We start from the raw sequence: 16,415 nt of genomic DNA on the forward strand, positions 1-16,415 counted from the left end.
TGCTTAGTTTTTTTTTATGCAAGCTTTAAAATATGAACGACACACGATCAGTATTTACCATGGAATGCATTTAATATTACTCTTAATGTTTGTTATGTAAATGTTTTAGTTGGTTAATGGGTGTACAGTGCAGTTCAGTGGAGTTGCCAGGGTTTAATAATACATGATGGTACACAGCCCGGTTCTCTTATTGTGTTGTTAGTGTCTTACTATGGATAAAAATCACCACTGTCCTCAATTTGAACTATATACAGTTCTAGAGAAAAACAACAACACTGCATTGAACCCCATTGAAAACCTTCTGGTCATTCCACCAAATATTGATTTCTGAACTCTTCCTGAGTTAAAACATTAGTATTGTTTCTAAATGTGTTTCTAAACTTGTTTTCTTTGCACTATTTGAGGTCTGAAAGCATTTCATCTTTTTCATTAATTTGACCATTTATCATTTTCTGCAAATGGAGACATTTTTGGTTGGGATTTTGGATAAATGTTGTCGGTAGTTCATGGAATAAAAGAACAATGTTCATTTGACTCAAACATATAAACCTGTAAAGAGTAAAATCAGAGAAACAGCACAGTTAGTACTGGGCGCAGATGATCTGACAGATGTCAATGAGATATTAGCCTGGAGAAGATGCATGGCATTTATATACCCCGGTTCAATAAAGACTCATTAAATAATTGGGTAAATTGGCTTATCAATGACATAGAAACTGGAGATTTATCTAAGATTGTTTTAAAGGCAATCTCCTGTGGCATCTTCCCTGGCAACCATTGTTTTAGCAACAGTGTGGTAGCTGCAGGCATTTCCAGGATGCACTGGTTATGTTCTGTAGGTGATCTTGAGGTTCCTAAGCTGAGAAATGTGGCTGTCAGGCAAAATTATTGCCACCCAAAGAAATGATCCTAGAGTTTCTTAAGTCTCACTTATGAAAAAAAAAATGCTGGAAAGCTGATGATAAAGATGAAATTAATACAAACTGATATATGTTGCAAGGAAAAGTAGACTAAGATCACTGAGTTAAGATGTGAATCAGAATCACCATCAAAATGTGCAAATTTATGTGATTAATCTTTATAGCTTTTCCCCGTTTCAAAGGGTTTATTTGGTTTTCTGTTGAATTTTACAGGATAAACGTCCCATTTTATGGGCGCAAACCTTTGAAGCGATGAAACATGCACACACTTTTCACAAAGGGTGTGTGTGTGAAATTTTGAGAGCCTCTGTGTGAATAAAGTTTTCCAATGTAAAGTGTTACCAGGCATATTTTATTTTGTAGATGTTTTGTTTCTATTAGTCTTTATGCAATTTAAGAAGAAAAACCAGCAGGCTGAATGTTTGCGGGGCTTTTCGGTTGGCAGAAGATAGAGATGCACATTTGGCTGTGTTATTGTTTTGGGCACAGGTCTCCAATTTAATGACATTAATTTACAACCCCGGATAAATGCTAGAGCCCATAGTGCTCATGATCTGTAATTGGCCTGCTGCTTTTAATGAAAAAAGTGGATGTTATCCAGTGAGAAAAGCCATTAGATGTACAGAAGGCTCAGGGCCATTTTACAAGCGTTGCTGTTAAGTTGTCGCAGTTTTGTAACCTAACAGGCTCCACAGACACAAAGAAAGACACTTTAGACACTTCTGCTGCATCTATATAATGTTTTAGAAGCTTTCTGTAGATTTTTATTTTCTTGTTTTTTGTTTGCATTGGACATTTAATTACATTTTCTAAAGCTATCTTTAAATAGTCGTCATAAACTGAATAAATAATGTGAAGTGCTACTGCGTGGTTTCAGAAAAAGCCTTGGTTTCTGAAGAGTTTACTATAAAATTCCTTTCACAGATTAAAGATGACAAGGCCCACAGTTCCTATATGAGCTAGATTCAGCTGGTTTGCTGGATAAGGATTAGATTTTTTTTAATTTTTTTATTTTTACGTTTGTAGGCAATTGACATTGACCGAGTTGCCTCTCAGAGCTCTTGTGGGGAAACGCTGTCTCTATTAGCTTAGCTATGTCTCCATGTTGATGGAAGTGGCTGTAAAAAAGATAGAAGATTATTACTGTAAAAACCCCACAGAAAACATGACGTTTGGACTCATAAACAGGCTGGAGCTGTTGCACAGTCTTCTTGCTGTAAAGAAAATGTGTTTGTCCTCCCTTCATGTTTGAATTTTTATACCACTTGTTCATTTTAACGAGTACAGGCTGGAGAAGGATCGACATGCGACGATGCTTTAAACCTGAAAGGTGCCACAGCCCTCCTTATTTCAGCGTGTACAAAACGACCAATGCGTTGTTTTTCAAAATCAATACGAACCCCGGCTGTATCAGAAATAGTATTTCCCACACCGTGCGTGACCCTGACAAATAGCAACTCATTCTGCAAGGAAAGTGTCAGCTTTTATGACCTTCCTCGATGCAGCTGTTCCCTTGATAAACCTGTCTGTCAGTAAGTTTTTTCAGCCTCCAGCAATCTGATACTTTGGTAAGAAATTTGGATTGATCTTGTCAAGAAATCTCTGTTGCACTTCTGTTATCCGTTTAAATTTTTCTTTCCCCCATAGGAAGCCGATTTTGGCATCAGTTTGCTCTTATTAATAATAAGAAGCTCCAGTAGCTGCAGATATTCTTGAACATTTAAAAGGAATTAAATGCCCTAAATAAATTATACTCTGATTTGAACGGGAGTGTGTGAGCTAATGTATTCTGGAGGAATCATGAATATCTACAACTGTTCCATTCTTTTGTGAAAGCCGTAATCGATTGTGGCTGTCGATTTAGTGTTTAATCGCTTAATTGGATCATACGAGGGGTTTGCTCTTCTATCTTATTATAATAGATTTAAGGCAGCTTTGGGAAATGAGCTCTACCGAGCTGTGTATTCTGTACTCTCCATACTTACTGTTTGTTTATTCTCTTGCTAAAACGTAAATATTCTGGGACGAGTAGACAGAAGGAATCATTCACGTAGAATCTAAAGTTTTACTTATTTCATGAGTTGTAGCATTGTTGTACCAGGTCTGCTCCCATTTTATCATTCCCATCCTTCAATTCTAAAACTACTACGTCATGTCAGCGTTACAACACAAAACTACAGACTAAATAACTTACAGTTTCACTCAACCTGCCAGCGACTTTAGATGCACATTCGAATCTAAAGCACATGGTACATTTTTAAAATTTTGATTCTTTGATACTGTATCCCTTTTTGCATGAGATGGATCAATGGTGCGATCTCACCTTGTTTTGGCACTTTGCTGATCTTTTTGTTGAAGCCAATATCTCTTGTGCCAAAAGTGGGAAAGTAAATTAGGCTAATTGAAGTACTGCCTAGCCATTGTGTGTGTGATGAAGGTGTACCCCTTCATCACACACACAAGGCTTCACATTGGGCAAGTCACACGGGTGCAGGTGAGCTCCCTGTGTCACCAGGACAAAGATAAACGGTAACTGGATCAAACTTGTGTACTGTCGTATAGGACTGTACAATATTAGGAAAACCTGTGAAACGGGATAATATTGGTTGATGATTTAGTCTGGTGTTAAAGTGGCGTCAGGGGTTACTTCAGTGGGACGTTATTCTAAAAGATTGTTGCTAAGTACAATATTTGATAGCGGTATGGCAATCCTTTTCTTATCGACAGAAAATAAACTTCTTTTTTTACTTTTCTTGTTTATTTACGGACCGACTTGTTTTGCTCATTTGTACCTTCTTTCTTTGAGTGCCAGGAGGAACCTGTTAGGGGCTTGATATTTTTCAAGTTAATCAGCCTTTATGTTGTGCCAACATATTTTTGTGGGTAATTTTCAAACATCCCACTATCGTTTTGGAAATTAGTTGACTTTAGCTGCTTTCTCCGTTTGCTTGATTTGAGGGGATGTGGTAGGTTGCCAGATTTTAGAGGACCCATTACTAGTGGAAAACATCTTTTCACTAGTCAAAATCTTTGTTTTTAAAAGTTGCCCTTAAAAGCTTCTAAATGCTGATTTCTGAATACATTACCCTGATCTCCATATCTCCCTCCTTAATAATTTGTTAGATTTTTGTAATTCATTTGCCACGGTATTGGTAATGAATGCAGATTATTTACCTTTTTTGTGCAATCAGAGGCTCATAATGCTTCCAGCAATTCATTACACATTCTTCTTTCATGTTTTAGGATATTGGGATGCTGAGCAGAGTGGAGGCTGTACCTAGGCTGCATGCCTAGCTAACCCATGGAGAACTGACAGGAGCAGTGCTGGATGGAGGCCAAGTCACTGGATGGCGAAGACGAGGAAGCACACAGTACTGTGGATCGCTCGCATTGTTTGTTCTCTTCCTCAGATGAAAAGTAGATGCGCCTCGATTGTCAAGAGATGGCAAAAACAGATCAGGATAGGCAGTCAGTGCTGAACAAACTGTGCTGCACATAGGATTTTAAGTGTTTTTTTGTTTTTTTTTTTCCTTCCGCCTATTTTATGGTGACTTCAAAAATATTATAGACATTAGATAACATTCCCTGATTAAATTGGAGAACACACAGACGCCAACAATAGGAAGCAGAGAGAAACCATCATGGGCAGCTGTAAACGCAAGGTTTCCTGCTTTTTGTTTTTAGCATGTTTAGTGTTAACAGGAGTAGCCTTGGAATACGAAGGGGTACCTGGTCAGTGGACTCGCTATGCTCAGTGGGACGCTAAGTCGACAGGCGAGCTGAGCTTTATTCTGAAGACCAACATCACCAAAGCCCTGGTCCTCTACCTGGATGATGGCGGGAACTGCGACTTCTTGGAGCTCCTGATCGCAGAGGGGAGGCTGCAGATGCGATTCACCATCCACTGCGCAGAGCCGGCCTCCCTCCACATGGAGACGTACGTCAGTGACCAGCGTTGGCACAGAGTCCTCCTCACCCGCAACTACAGGGAGACCCGATTAATGCTAGACAACGAGGAGAAAGTGGCCGAGGTGAAGTCCAAGAGGAAAGAGATGGTTGTGGCCAGCGACTTGTACGTCGGTGGGATCTCACCCGATGTGCGTCTCTCCGCTCTGACGTCGAGCACCGTCAAGTACGAGCCCCCGTTCCAGGGCTTTATAACCAATTTGAAAGTGGGAGATGCTCTGCCTGTGCTGCTGGACGGTCAAGCCGTGCACAATGATTTGGAGTATATATGTGACGCATACTCGCCCTGCAGCAACCAAGGCCTGTGCTCTGTCAGCCAAGGAGAGGTCCTCTGTGAATGTATCAATACCAGCTATAGGGGAAGGTACTGCCAAGAAGGTGTGTAAACTTCTTTCTTCTTTCTGCAAGATGTGTGAAAAGATTTACAGGCTCGATGGAGTTTCATTCAGTAAGCAAGACCAGACACTGTTTTAAAATTCATAGAAAATCTATTAATTTGAGGCTCACGCAATTATTAATCTGAGTCCCTCATAAGTTTGCCAACAGCTGCTGGAAATTACCAAATGTTCAAACGGTACATCTGCTCCAGGAAAATAAATTTTAATCTTCAGTTCTGTTATACAGATGCACTTGATGTGTTACAGCCTAAAGACAAAACACACTGATTTCATATTGGGCAACTCATAAATCATATTGACATGCTGTGTTCCAGAATTATTCTTGTTTTTGTCTTTAGTTTTGCTGACTGGTTCATTGTTTACGTTATCCTTATGATGATAGTTTGGACTTTTAGCTTGAGGTCTTTTTTTCCAAGGGTGGAGTGATTATGCAAACAACTTTAACAAATTATATTTGTTTATTTACATTTTTCTACAAAAATGCTCAACTGTTTACATGCACGCACAATGTTTGTTTAGTGTTCATTTTTTAAGGAAAATTTAAAAACGGAATGAATCAGCAATATAGTTCTGATTGCTGAAATTGGTTTCCTCTCTGGTATGGAGTCAGCTCTGAAGTATGTTTCAGAATTTTTTCAAACAGGTTTGAGGTTAGAGTTTTGGGAAGACTTTTCCCGACCAAACCAGTTTTTACAAATGTTTGGGTTAGTTGCTCCAACTCAGGCAACTGCTGAGATGAGGCAAGATTGAAACCAAATTATGTTCTAAACTTGTTTCTCCAAAGAGGGCACCAGCCAAATTTTAGCTCATATGTATATATTACTTTGATTATGTGGATTAGAGAAACTCCTCAATTAAAAATCATCGAAGATGTATGTTTAGTATTCACTCCACTCTGGGGGAAAAAAAAAAAGAGTGGTTTGTTATGTTAACAGGACAAACACGCCCCTGTTGGGCTCATGCAGACTTCTGACTGGAGCCGTCGTTTGTAATTCTTTTGCACTAAACGGCAGATGCTACCATCAGCTGCATTTGTTTGGCCCATAAATGGTACCAATATGTTATTAATATCCCCTTCTAAACATATAGTTCAAACTCTCATTGAGCTCCTGGGGATAATCAATAAAGCCCACTTAACAGCAATCCAAGACAAAGTATGCTCCAGCAGTGCTCACAGGCTGTTCGGTGAAGCAGTTATCTTCACAAGACAGAGGATTTAAGCCGTCTAATGTGATCGGTGTTTGCATCTTTTTTTTTTTTTCTTCTTCTTCTTTTTTAAATGCTCAGACATCTAACGGGCCTCCCAAAATGGATGTCATTTCCTTCTTCTGGAAAACGCTGAGCAAAGAATTTAGCATTATAAAGTGAGCTCTTAAGCTCCTGCAGCTCGGAGCGGAACGCGTAAACGCAGAATATACTTTCCACTCTGCACTCAAGGTTTGCTGTTTTATGAATGCTAGTCATCAAAAATATGACTGACGTGGAAACCATGCGGTCCAACCACAGGGTTTCTTTATAGTCTAAAATACTAAAGATCCCCAAACTGCGGTCCTTTTAATTTAACAGTGATTGTCTGAAATTCATTTATGTGCCACAGATGTGATACAATGCCTCCATTAAAGGGCATTCATTTTATTGCTGTGAATATAATGGGCAAAAAAAAAATCACACCCCACTGCGCAAGGCTGAATTGTTTTAGCCAGCATGCATTTTCTTATTCAGAGCAACAACAAGAAAATATATAACATAGCACAGTGTATCCATGGTTTGGTATGCACATTTCATGTATTATTCTGTTGTCAACATTGTAAACGTCAGTTTTCTGCTCTTTGTTCCCCTGCAGCTGTCCAGAGAGAAGTCGAAGGTAAGGAAATGCATCCGATAATGAGCGCAAACGGAGAACGTGGCCTGTTTTATGGTGATGTTCTTATTTGCAAAGGATATCACCTTAGCATGACTGTGTGAGAGAGTGTGTTTGGTTATTATAAGGTTGTTATTTTCAGTTTGGACTGCAGTTCCAACATCCAACAAATTAAGCTGAGCTGAGACATACTATTGCCGGTCACAGGGTCACGAAAAGGGAAAAGCGCCTAATGTGCTGAACGCTCATTGTGTACATAATCAGCGCGCTCAAGGTGACTAAAGGTCTGCAGAGTGCGTGGGTGTCACACAATATGGACAACATTCACAAACTCCATAAAGGAGCAAATGACAGTGCAGAGTTGCAGTTCAATTATTTATGAATCCTTCTTTTTTCTGCCTCTGCAGGGCATATTTTTCACATCTTAATTACTGTTATACGGTTTGCTTTGTATAGCGTCCCATTAAGTGCTGAGGTCAGTATGTGTGCAGTATTAGACTCAAAATTACTTAACTCAACATGACTGATCACTGAAACCTCAACAATCAACTTGTGTGTAATAAGATTTAGAAAGATGGTTTTTCTTTTCATGAAGGGGGAGGAAAAACAAATCTTGTGCTACTTCTACTGACTACATTTTGGTTTCTAATGAGGTGCCCATACCGAGCTGAAATGAAGATCGAGCGTGAGTTGTGAGATTTGTTTAGTCGACATTGGAGAGATACATCCATCTCCCCCCCAGTAAGGACTCATGGTTCTGGTGAAAGGGCAGCCAACGGACTCAGGAGACCAGTATGAGGTGTGCTGCTCTGGTGCACGTTATAAATCACTGTAGCTTACACAAGATGCCAAACCCATACACACACCTGTTTTCTGAAGTCCTACCTCTGGCACACACAGTTTTGCCATATGACAGCAAAATAGACAAAAAAATTCATACCTTTGGAATGTTTTCCCATTTTGTCACATTACAAATACAAAGTAAAACATTTTTTTCTAAAACAGAAAAAAAAAACGCTGCAATGGTTTTTCTACATTGTTTCACAAACTAAAACCAAAAAAACTGTGGCCTGGACTTGATTTTATTTAGGGTTACTCGAAGTAAAAGCCAGCATAGCCAAGCGCCTTCAGAATGAATCTGGTACATTGAGTCAACCTTTGTGTAGAGTAGCAGAGATCTTAGGAATGGGCAATATTAAGTAAAAAATAGTTTACAGTATTTTGTGTTATTTGTTATTAAAAGAAGCCATTAAAATACTCTGCAGTCTATTAAGCAATTACAGCTTTGACTGTATGTCACTGCATACAATCATAACCTCACAAACACAAATGCAGCTCTTAAAGTTCCCTGGTCTTTATGCAGGGATACTGAGACAGTTACTTGTTTTTTTTGTTTTGTTTTGGTTTTTTTAGATTTTTATGGGAAATTTAAGAAAAGCATACATGCTTTTCTTTCAATTTTACATTTATGCAGTGCTTTGTGTTGGCCTATCAAATTTCATCAACATACACAGAAGCAGGTGGTTGTAATGTGACAAAATGCGAAAATGTTGAAGTGCTCCGGACACTTCAGCAAAGCTCTGCAGGTGCGTGGAGCTCAAAAAGCATGAGAACAGAATGTGTGGAGATGGTTGCCTTAGTGTAGATTCTCTGCTGTTTTGAACACTTAGTCACAGAGATATGTGATTTTTATTTTTAAGCAACATTTAATGGGTTTCATCTCTGCACAAATTGCAAAAACAAGCATTAATCATTACTAATGTGAGCAAAGATGTCAGGACTCTGCTTACAGCTAAATTGCAAGGAATATCAAATGACATGCGCAAAAAAAAAAAAAAAAAGCACATCAGAATGTTTATTGGATTAAAGCTTGACACGGAAACAATCCCCCATTGCAGAACGCATGAAAACAACACTGACAAGAGTGGGGGGGGGGAAACCACATTCACCAGATGCCTCTTTTCTGTCCTTCACACCAGTCTGTGAGAAGGAGCCAGTCTTCTCTGTTGCCCTTGCATCAGCTGAAATAGACCGATCTATGCATTACCTAAATCGCCTACTCCCAACAGAGATGACAAAGATGGTAACCCAAATGCTATATTTGGCCTTTGCTGTGTGTTTTTAAGTGGCACAGGAGTAGTCTTTATTTGTCTGAGGAGCTGCTCTAAGATGGTGAAAACCTCTCGGATTAGCAGGTGAGTCCTCTGAGTTGTCCGTCTGCATTATGCGGCACGCGGGCTCGCATTGATCTGTCCCCACAAAGGCCGCGCCGGAGCCTGCTCAGCTGGCGAAACAGTGCAGCAGCCTCTGACGTGCTGCGAGATCTGTGAACGAGAGATAAGGGAAGCCACCACAAGAGGCAAATGGAAAGAGAAATCACTCCAAATATATATATATATATATATATATATATATATATATATATATATATATATATATATATATATATATAGATATATATCTTAAGCATACACATATATATTTATATGAAACACATGCTAATAATGCAATTTTAGTTGGAGGGTGGACAAAACAAGTGTTAAAGTTTGTGAAGGACAAAGGACACATAGGCTTGCATTTTGGAGCAGCAGTGACTTTGGTCTAATCCGTCATTACTATTAGCCCCTAAATGCTGTACTTTTTGTGGGGGGGGAAAAAAAAAAAAAATGCTAAATCCTAATCCGTCTGTGCTGCCTCTTTCTTCTCAGATGTCTGCTAATTAAAGCCACAATAATGATGCCTTTCAACATCCCCAAATGTTTTCACTTTATTTTTTTGTCGAAACGTTTGGAGATAATTGTTTTTATGCTCTACATAGAACATCTTAAAAGGGTAATGTTGCAATAAAAAGTAGAAATAAATCGTATTTAGTTGACGTAGTCATGCCAAAAAGTATTTTCTCCTCAAGCACAGAGTTTTAAAAGTAAAAAAATAATTAAAAATACACGTTTCTACAATGTTGGATGAAGGTGAAAAGAAAATCATGATTGGCAGTAGACAGAAAAAAAAGGAAAACAGGAGAAAATATGTCTCAAGGAATACCCTTCGCTTTTCGCTGTTATTTCACATTATTGAACAATGGTGAAAAGCTTTCTTGCTCAGTGGAAACAGGTTTTTTTTTGTTTGTTTTTTTTTTTTCCACCAAACCAGTTGAAGTAGAAGTAGAGCCAGTTCTTAACTGGTTCCATTTTTCACAGCCAGAGAGCCAGCTTGGTGCTACGGCATTACTTTAATTGAAATCTCTCTTCCAGTAAATGTTTGATCCTCCCTCTGTTATATTCTAAATTTCTGCGCAGATCATATTGCATCGAGACCGTTTATATCTTTCACATTATTCCAAACATTTATGTTAATATCATCAACTTAATTTATTAATGTGAAAACAACAGTCTGTTTGTGAATACTTTACATAGTCATAACCAGCTGCTCTCTATTTACAGGTTTAGAAACTGTAATTAGGCAGGGTTCATTAAAATAACCATAATTTTAAAATGCAGAAACTGTTTGATTTGGAAATGATTTTCACAGCTACAAAAAGCAATAACTCTTTGACATATTCCCCAATCAAAATAAGCTTATTTCATTGCTAACCACAATCAATGATGCTCTTAATGTTTTGATTGATTATTAGTTTTCATGAGCTTTACCTTTAGCTCCTGACGAAAACAATTCCTTTCTTTCACCTAGTAAAGATTTTGTGCCAAGATGGCTTTTACCGTGACAAGGTTGGTGCCTCTGGCTGTGTAAAAAAGAACCAGTACTGAGAAAGTACTGGTTCACCAAGTCCTGTTTAGTAATGGAATTGGCTGCTTTGGCTATAATTGGGACTTGAATATTGTAGCAAAGCAGAGAGAAGTTTTTGGGTAGGATTATTTTTTTTATTCATGTACATTATGCCTACAAAGCACACGGATGTGAATTAGAGATGCACCGAGGAGAGTTTGTGGATTATTTCCGATTGGAATTGGCATTTTAAATTGTCTTAATTGTAAACTAAACACTGTAAGCAACAAACCTTTGCATTGAGTACTCAAATAAAGTTGAACTAATACCTTAATTTTGAGAATTAAAAAATCTACCAGGCATTTCTAGCCATTTATGTGAAATGTATTTATTTTTTTTGTGACATTTAACAGATAATTCCTGAAAGAAAAGTTCCAGCTCCCTGGGTCTAGCATAATCAAAATACTGATCATTGTAATAAATAACTCTGACAAGTAAAGTGAAGGGCTATGGAACTGGAAAAAACACCAGGAAGAAATAATAAATGAGTGAGTAAAGGCCTTTTGCAGTTCATACTATTAGTGGGTTTCATTTGGTTATTGAAAATCAGCTTTTTTCTGCCTTTATGTTATATTAGAATATAAAAATACTTTACATGTTTATTGAGAGATAGCACTAACCTGTTTGTTGTGCTTTTGGAAATATGTGGGGTTTTTTTTTTTTTATTTGATAGTATAAAGATTGTCATCCTTTCCCATGTTGAGTGCATTCTCAACCTGCAATAGATCATTAAAATAGTTGAATATGAAACTACTGACCCCTCAGCATATAAAGAGCGATTAAAAAAAAACTGCTAAATTTGTTAATTGGACTCTAAATCAGCGATAGAATTCCTGCAGTTTATCACTTGATCTAGAAATAATAGTTTCCTTTTATGTTGCTTCTTTTTGCTGCTCACTCATCCCTAAAATGAAAAAAATCTTCCATCTGATACAGCTTCCACACTGAAAAGTTTTGTGCTGTTTGCAACCTTGTAGCAGATTTACTGCATTTGTTTATTCATGAAAAAACTTTTCTTTTTTTTTTTTTTGTTTATTTTAAAGCAGTTGGTCGTGTTGGCGATCATTCTGTTCCAGTTCCCATCCGATTTCTCGGTGCATCTCTAATGTTTATTCACAGAATGTGAACATGAACAAACCAAACCAATTATTTCCTGAAGCTTCCCCAGAACAAAAAAAATCAGCCAATTTACATCTTCCTAGTTCAATTAGAAATTGACAATGGTTATTTTCCATTGTCTGACAATAAAAACAAATGACCTTTATAAGGCCAAGTCAGAAGGATTCTAAGTAGCGATGCAAAGTAGTTTTGTTCAGCGGTTTAGTTTGCTTCTTATTTAAAAATAGAAAGCTGGTAGATTATGGGTGGGACGGGCAGCTTATTTCCACAGTCTTTCTCCTCTACTGGGACTCTACAGGTCTGAGCCAGTTATCTCTGCATTTCCACTCACTGAGATTTGGGTGGAAGGCGCAGCAAAGTAGGCAGCACACGTTCAATAGTTGGCCGCCTCTATGAAAGGGCAGGAACGACACCTCTCCTAATCCACACGAGTGTTTCGAAATATCGTCATAGACTTAATTCACCGACTGGTGTGTTCGCGAGGCAACCACCTTGACCTGTTTTCTCTGCCAGCGTTTCAGAAAGATGCGGATTTTCGTTGCCCGGTGCACTACTGAAACTGGTGGTGCGAGGAGGCTAAATGTTTTGGTCAAAAGACCTTTCTTCAGCTTTGTAGCAGAAAAGCTGGAGGAGGAGGAGACCAACTGGATCTTAATCCAGTCGCAGTTAGAGAGAGAGTGAAAGAGAGAGCTTTGTACTGTACATACACAACCCAGCCATCTAAAGAAAACGTGAATCACTCGTAGGTTTGTGAAAAGCAAGTACAATATGCATAAGAATGAAGGCAAAGTAAAGAAAAAAAAACAACAACCTGCAGGCCATCCAAGCAGCAACAAAGCACATTGCAGTACAATTTAGTTTGACTCGGTGTGATTCCACCGTTGAACACCAGAGTCTAAAACCCTTCTGTCACACCTTCTTTATTCTGTCATGTATTCAGATATTGCTTGTTTTCTGGAAGATGATTGTACATATCAGAGATTTGCAGCTGACTAAAAGCCAACTTTTTTCTCTCTCTCTCTCTCTCCCTTTCTGGTGACTCGGTTGATGCATAGATTGGCCTGTCATGTAGATTGCACAGCCGCAGTGTGGGTGCACACAGCAGCTCTTTGTCTGCTATGCAGACTGGGCTTTGGCTGAATCCTGTGAGTGAGCAGAGGCTCAGTCACTGGCTTTGCGATGGCACACTCTATCAAAAGCCTACGTGTTGGCAAGCAAGGACCCTCCCAGGGGTAATTATGTTCATTCCACACTCAGAGCTGCAGCATTAATAGCCTTGTTCAGCTGTACATGTGAGTAGATTTCTGCAACCTGGCCCTTCTGAAAGTTTTAACTAATGACTAAAATGGGACAATAGTGGTAATGTAAGTATTAATGAGTAATATAAATGACTTACTGTGCAGCACTAACACACTGATGAGAGCCGTTTGTGTTTATTGGCACAGTGGCCTCACGGTTGCAGGTGACGTATGCCGTGCAATTTTCAGCTGACCTACTGAGATGTTGCTGTGTCTCACATGTGTATGTGCATTACAGAAGAGGTAGGGATACAGAACAGAGGCGTACAGGAATGTAATTCTCACCGTTTTGCTCTACGTAGTCTGCATATGGCAATCCTCTAAGGATTTTATTCATTGTCGCCTGCAGTAAGGTGCCTCGTTACTTTGCATTTACTTTCCCATTGGGATGAATTGTGTCACTCCTTCCCTTTTATAGAGCTGTGCTAAATCAAAGTCTAAATATACAGAGCCTTGTAGAAAATATTCACATCCTTTTGCGCATTTTTATCAGTTTACAACAACCAACTGTAATGCATTTCATTGAGATTTTATTTGACAGCTCAACACACAAGATTGTGTAATTTTGAAGATGGTTTAAATTTTTGGAACAAATGAAAATGCTTAAAGTGTGGCATGCCTTTTAAGCCCAGCTGTTCAGTGAAGGCCTCAGAGGTTTTTAAGTGGACAACAGTGAGCAAACTTCATCATGAAGTAGAAAACACAACAGATCAGGGATGAAATTAAAGAGAAAGTTTAAAGCAAAGTTAGGTTATGAAACTACTTTACAAGGTGATCAAAGGAGCTCTGGTTAGAACTACTAGAACACAGGGTTGGACATAGTGGTGGCAACATTATGCTGCGGGAATACTTTATTATAGGAATGACAGGAAAGCTGGTCTGAGCTGATGAAAAGTCGGGTAGAATTAAATACAAGATAAAATAATGTTTTCAAGATTTCATTGTGCCTGAGCATATAACGAGGGCTACATTGGGAAGACTCAGGTTTAAGCAAAGTTGGTTGATGGAGTCTAATCGAAATTCAGTCCTAAGTCCAACTGGGACTCTGTGGCAAGACTTGAAAAGTGATGTTCACCAACGTTTACATGAACCTCAGTGAACATGGTTAAATCAATACAACTACACACCACACCTTCTAGGTTTTTAAATGCACCATTAGGTTTTGCTCTGTGTTGAAATGTCATCTAAAATCTTCATAAAATGACACAAATATATTTTTTCTATTCATTTTTTTTTTAAATATGCCGGAAGGTTAAAAAGTTGAAGGGCTAGGAATATATTTGCAAAGAACTTCAAAAAATAAACTATGCATCTGCAAAGCATAATAAAAATCGGTGAATGAACTTTACCAGAGTGCGGTTTATTTATACGAGGGGTTTTCAATACACGGCAGCCTCTATGTATAGTAACACATCCCAAACGTCTGCATCTAGTAAACATACAATATGTGTTCCATTAGAAAAAAGCATCTGTGTGAGCAACTACCTGTGCGGGTTGCGCCGGTCAAGATGTTTTTTTCTCTCCTTGCCTCCCCTCTCCTCCCTTGAGATGTTTGTCTGTTTGAGTTTAATTTTCCCCTTATATTTTAGTTTGAACTTTGACATCCGTACCTACCCCCAAGGATGTCTGTCACAAACTGCAGTCCAACATTGTGACAATGCTTTTGTTCTCCCGAACCTCTTTATGAACTTCCTGTTTTCGTATCCTTTTTTCTGTTCTTTCCCTCAAGGTCTGGCGCACCTGATGTTAAACCGCCAAGGTATGGGGTCTATTGTTTTGCTTTTCCCTCCCAGCCACCTGAACACCCAGAGATCATTCAGTTTACTGTGCTGCACTAATATTTCCTCTCCTCTTTTTGTTTATTTTTTACATATACTTGCCTGTTCATTTTATGCTTCCTCTCATGTTATTCTCACTACTCACTCAATATTTGTCCGTCAAACCCTTGTCCTGACCACTGACTGATCTACTGGAACATCTTCATCTCTGCAGTTTTACGCCAAGGTAATGCTTCTAATGCTAATAGAATTTATTTGGTTTGGTTTAATGGTGTTTTCAGACGATTCAGTGATGATGCGCAAAGGTTTCACATCCCAAAAGTAGCTTTAGCACTTTCAAAACAATCAGGACAGATAATTGTATTCTGGTAGGAATAGATTCTTGCATTAGGTTTTTGCTACTTTTCATTCTCAGGGTTTCATTTCAAAACTACCCAGATTTCTCAGTGAGTTGCTTATGATCATTGATCAGCAGGGGATTTCAAAGCACAAATGGAAGAGAAATCTTTACCTTGGGGAGTTTCGCTAATAAAGAGCTAGCAGCCCAGTAATACACACTTGGCAATGCTGTTATTTATCATTTTTCACACTCTGTAGAACGCTTAAATTAAAATAAAGCCATAGCAGTGAGAGTAAAACATTGGAAGGCAAACATGCATCTGCTGCTAAACTGGGAAAAAATATGACCTAAATTAATTCTGAGATGTGTTTACCATGCTAAGAAAAAGTATTTGCTCCCTTACAGTTTTCTTCTGCTTTTGCGTTTTTGTCGATTTCAAATGTTTCAGATCATGAACATTTTTTGTATATCAAAGATAACCTCACTCGAGAACTCACTCAAGTAGCAAAAGAGACCCATAGCATTGAATGCACCGCAGGCCTCACTTACATCAATTATGTAAGGTCAGTATTGATGATTCAACAATATGAAAGAGACTTTTCAAAATGGCATCCAGGGGAGAGTTCTGAGATGAAAACCACTGCTGGGCGAAAAAAAAGAAAACACAATGTCTTGTTTTAGACTTACCAAAGAAATTATCTTTGTTTCCCAAGATTTTTTTTGGAAAATATTGAGTGGAATGATGAGACAAAAACAGAAACTTTTTGGGAAGTGTGTGACCTGTTAGGCATAAAGAACATCACACCAGTCACTATTTCCACAAGAGGGCATGTGAAGGTTTAGTTCACTTCATCTCCTTTTTTTTAATTAAAATCATAATTTGAAAATTTATTATTATTGTTTTAGATTTTCTTACCAAAATTCCTCCACAGCAATGCAAAAGAATCATCAC

General features: G+C 38.4%; 1 protein-coding gene across 1 annotated transcript in view; it reads left to right on the top strand.

Moving 5' to 3' along the window:
• The first annotated feature begins 3,990 nt into the window (after positions 1 to 3,990).
• Positions 3,991 to 16,415, top strand: part of LOC106921480 (neurexin-2-like) — a 39,183-nt gene continuing 26,758 nt past the window's right edge. Inside the window, exons 1-3 of the mRNA XM_088012596.1 lie at positions 3,991 to 5,270; positions 7,128 to 7,148; positions 15,075 to 15,104. Of these exons, the coding sequence (XP_087868722.1) occupies positions 4,562 to 5,270; positions 7,128 to 7,148; positions 15,075 to 15,104 (760 nt within the window). The 5' untranslated portion in view covers positions 3,991 to 4,561. The remainder of the gene's footprint in view (positions 5,271 to 7,127; positions 7,149 to 15,074; positions 15,105 to 16,415) is intronic.

The sequence above is a fragment of the Poecilia mexicana genome, unplaced genomic scaffold, assembly GCF_051168715.1.
Source record: "Poecilia mexicana isolate PSO_F unplaced genomic scaffold, ASM5116871v1 scaffold_14, whole genome shotgun sequence".
NCBI classification, from domain to species: domain Eukaryota; kingdom Metazoa; phylum Chordata; class Actinopteri; order Cyprinodontiformes; family Poeciliidae; genus Poecilia; species Poecilia mexicana.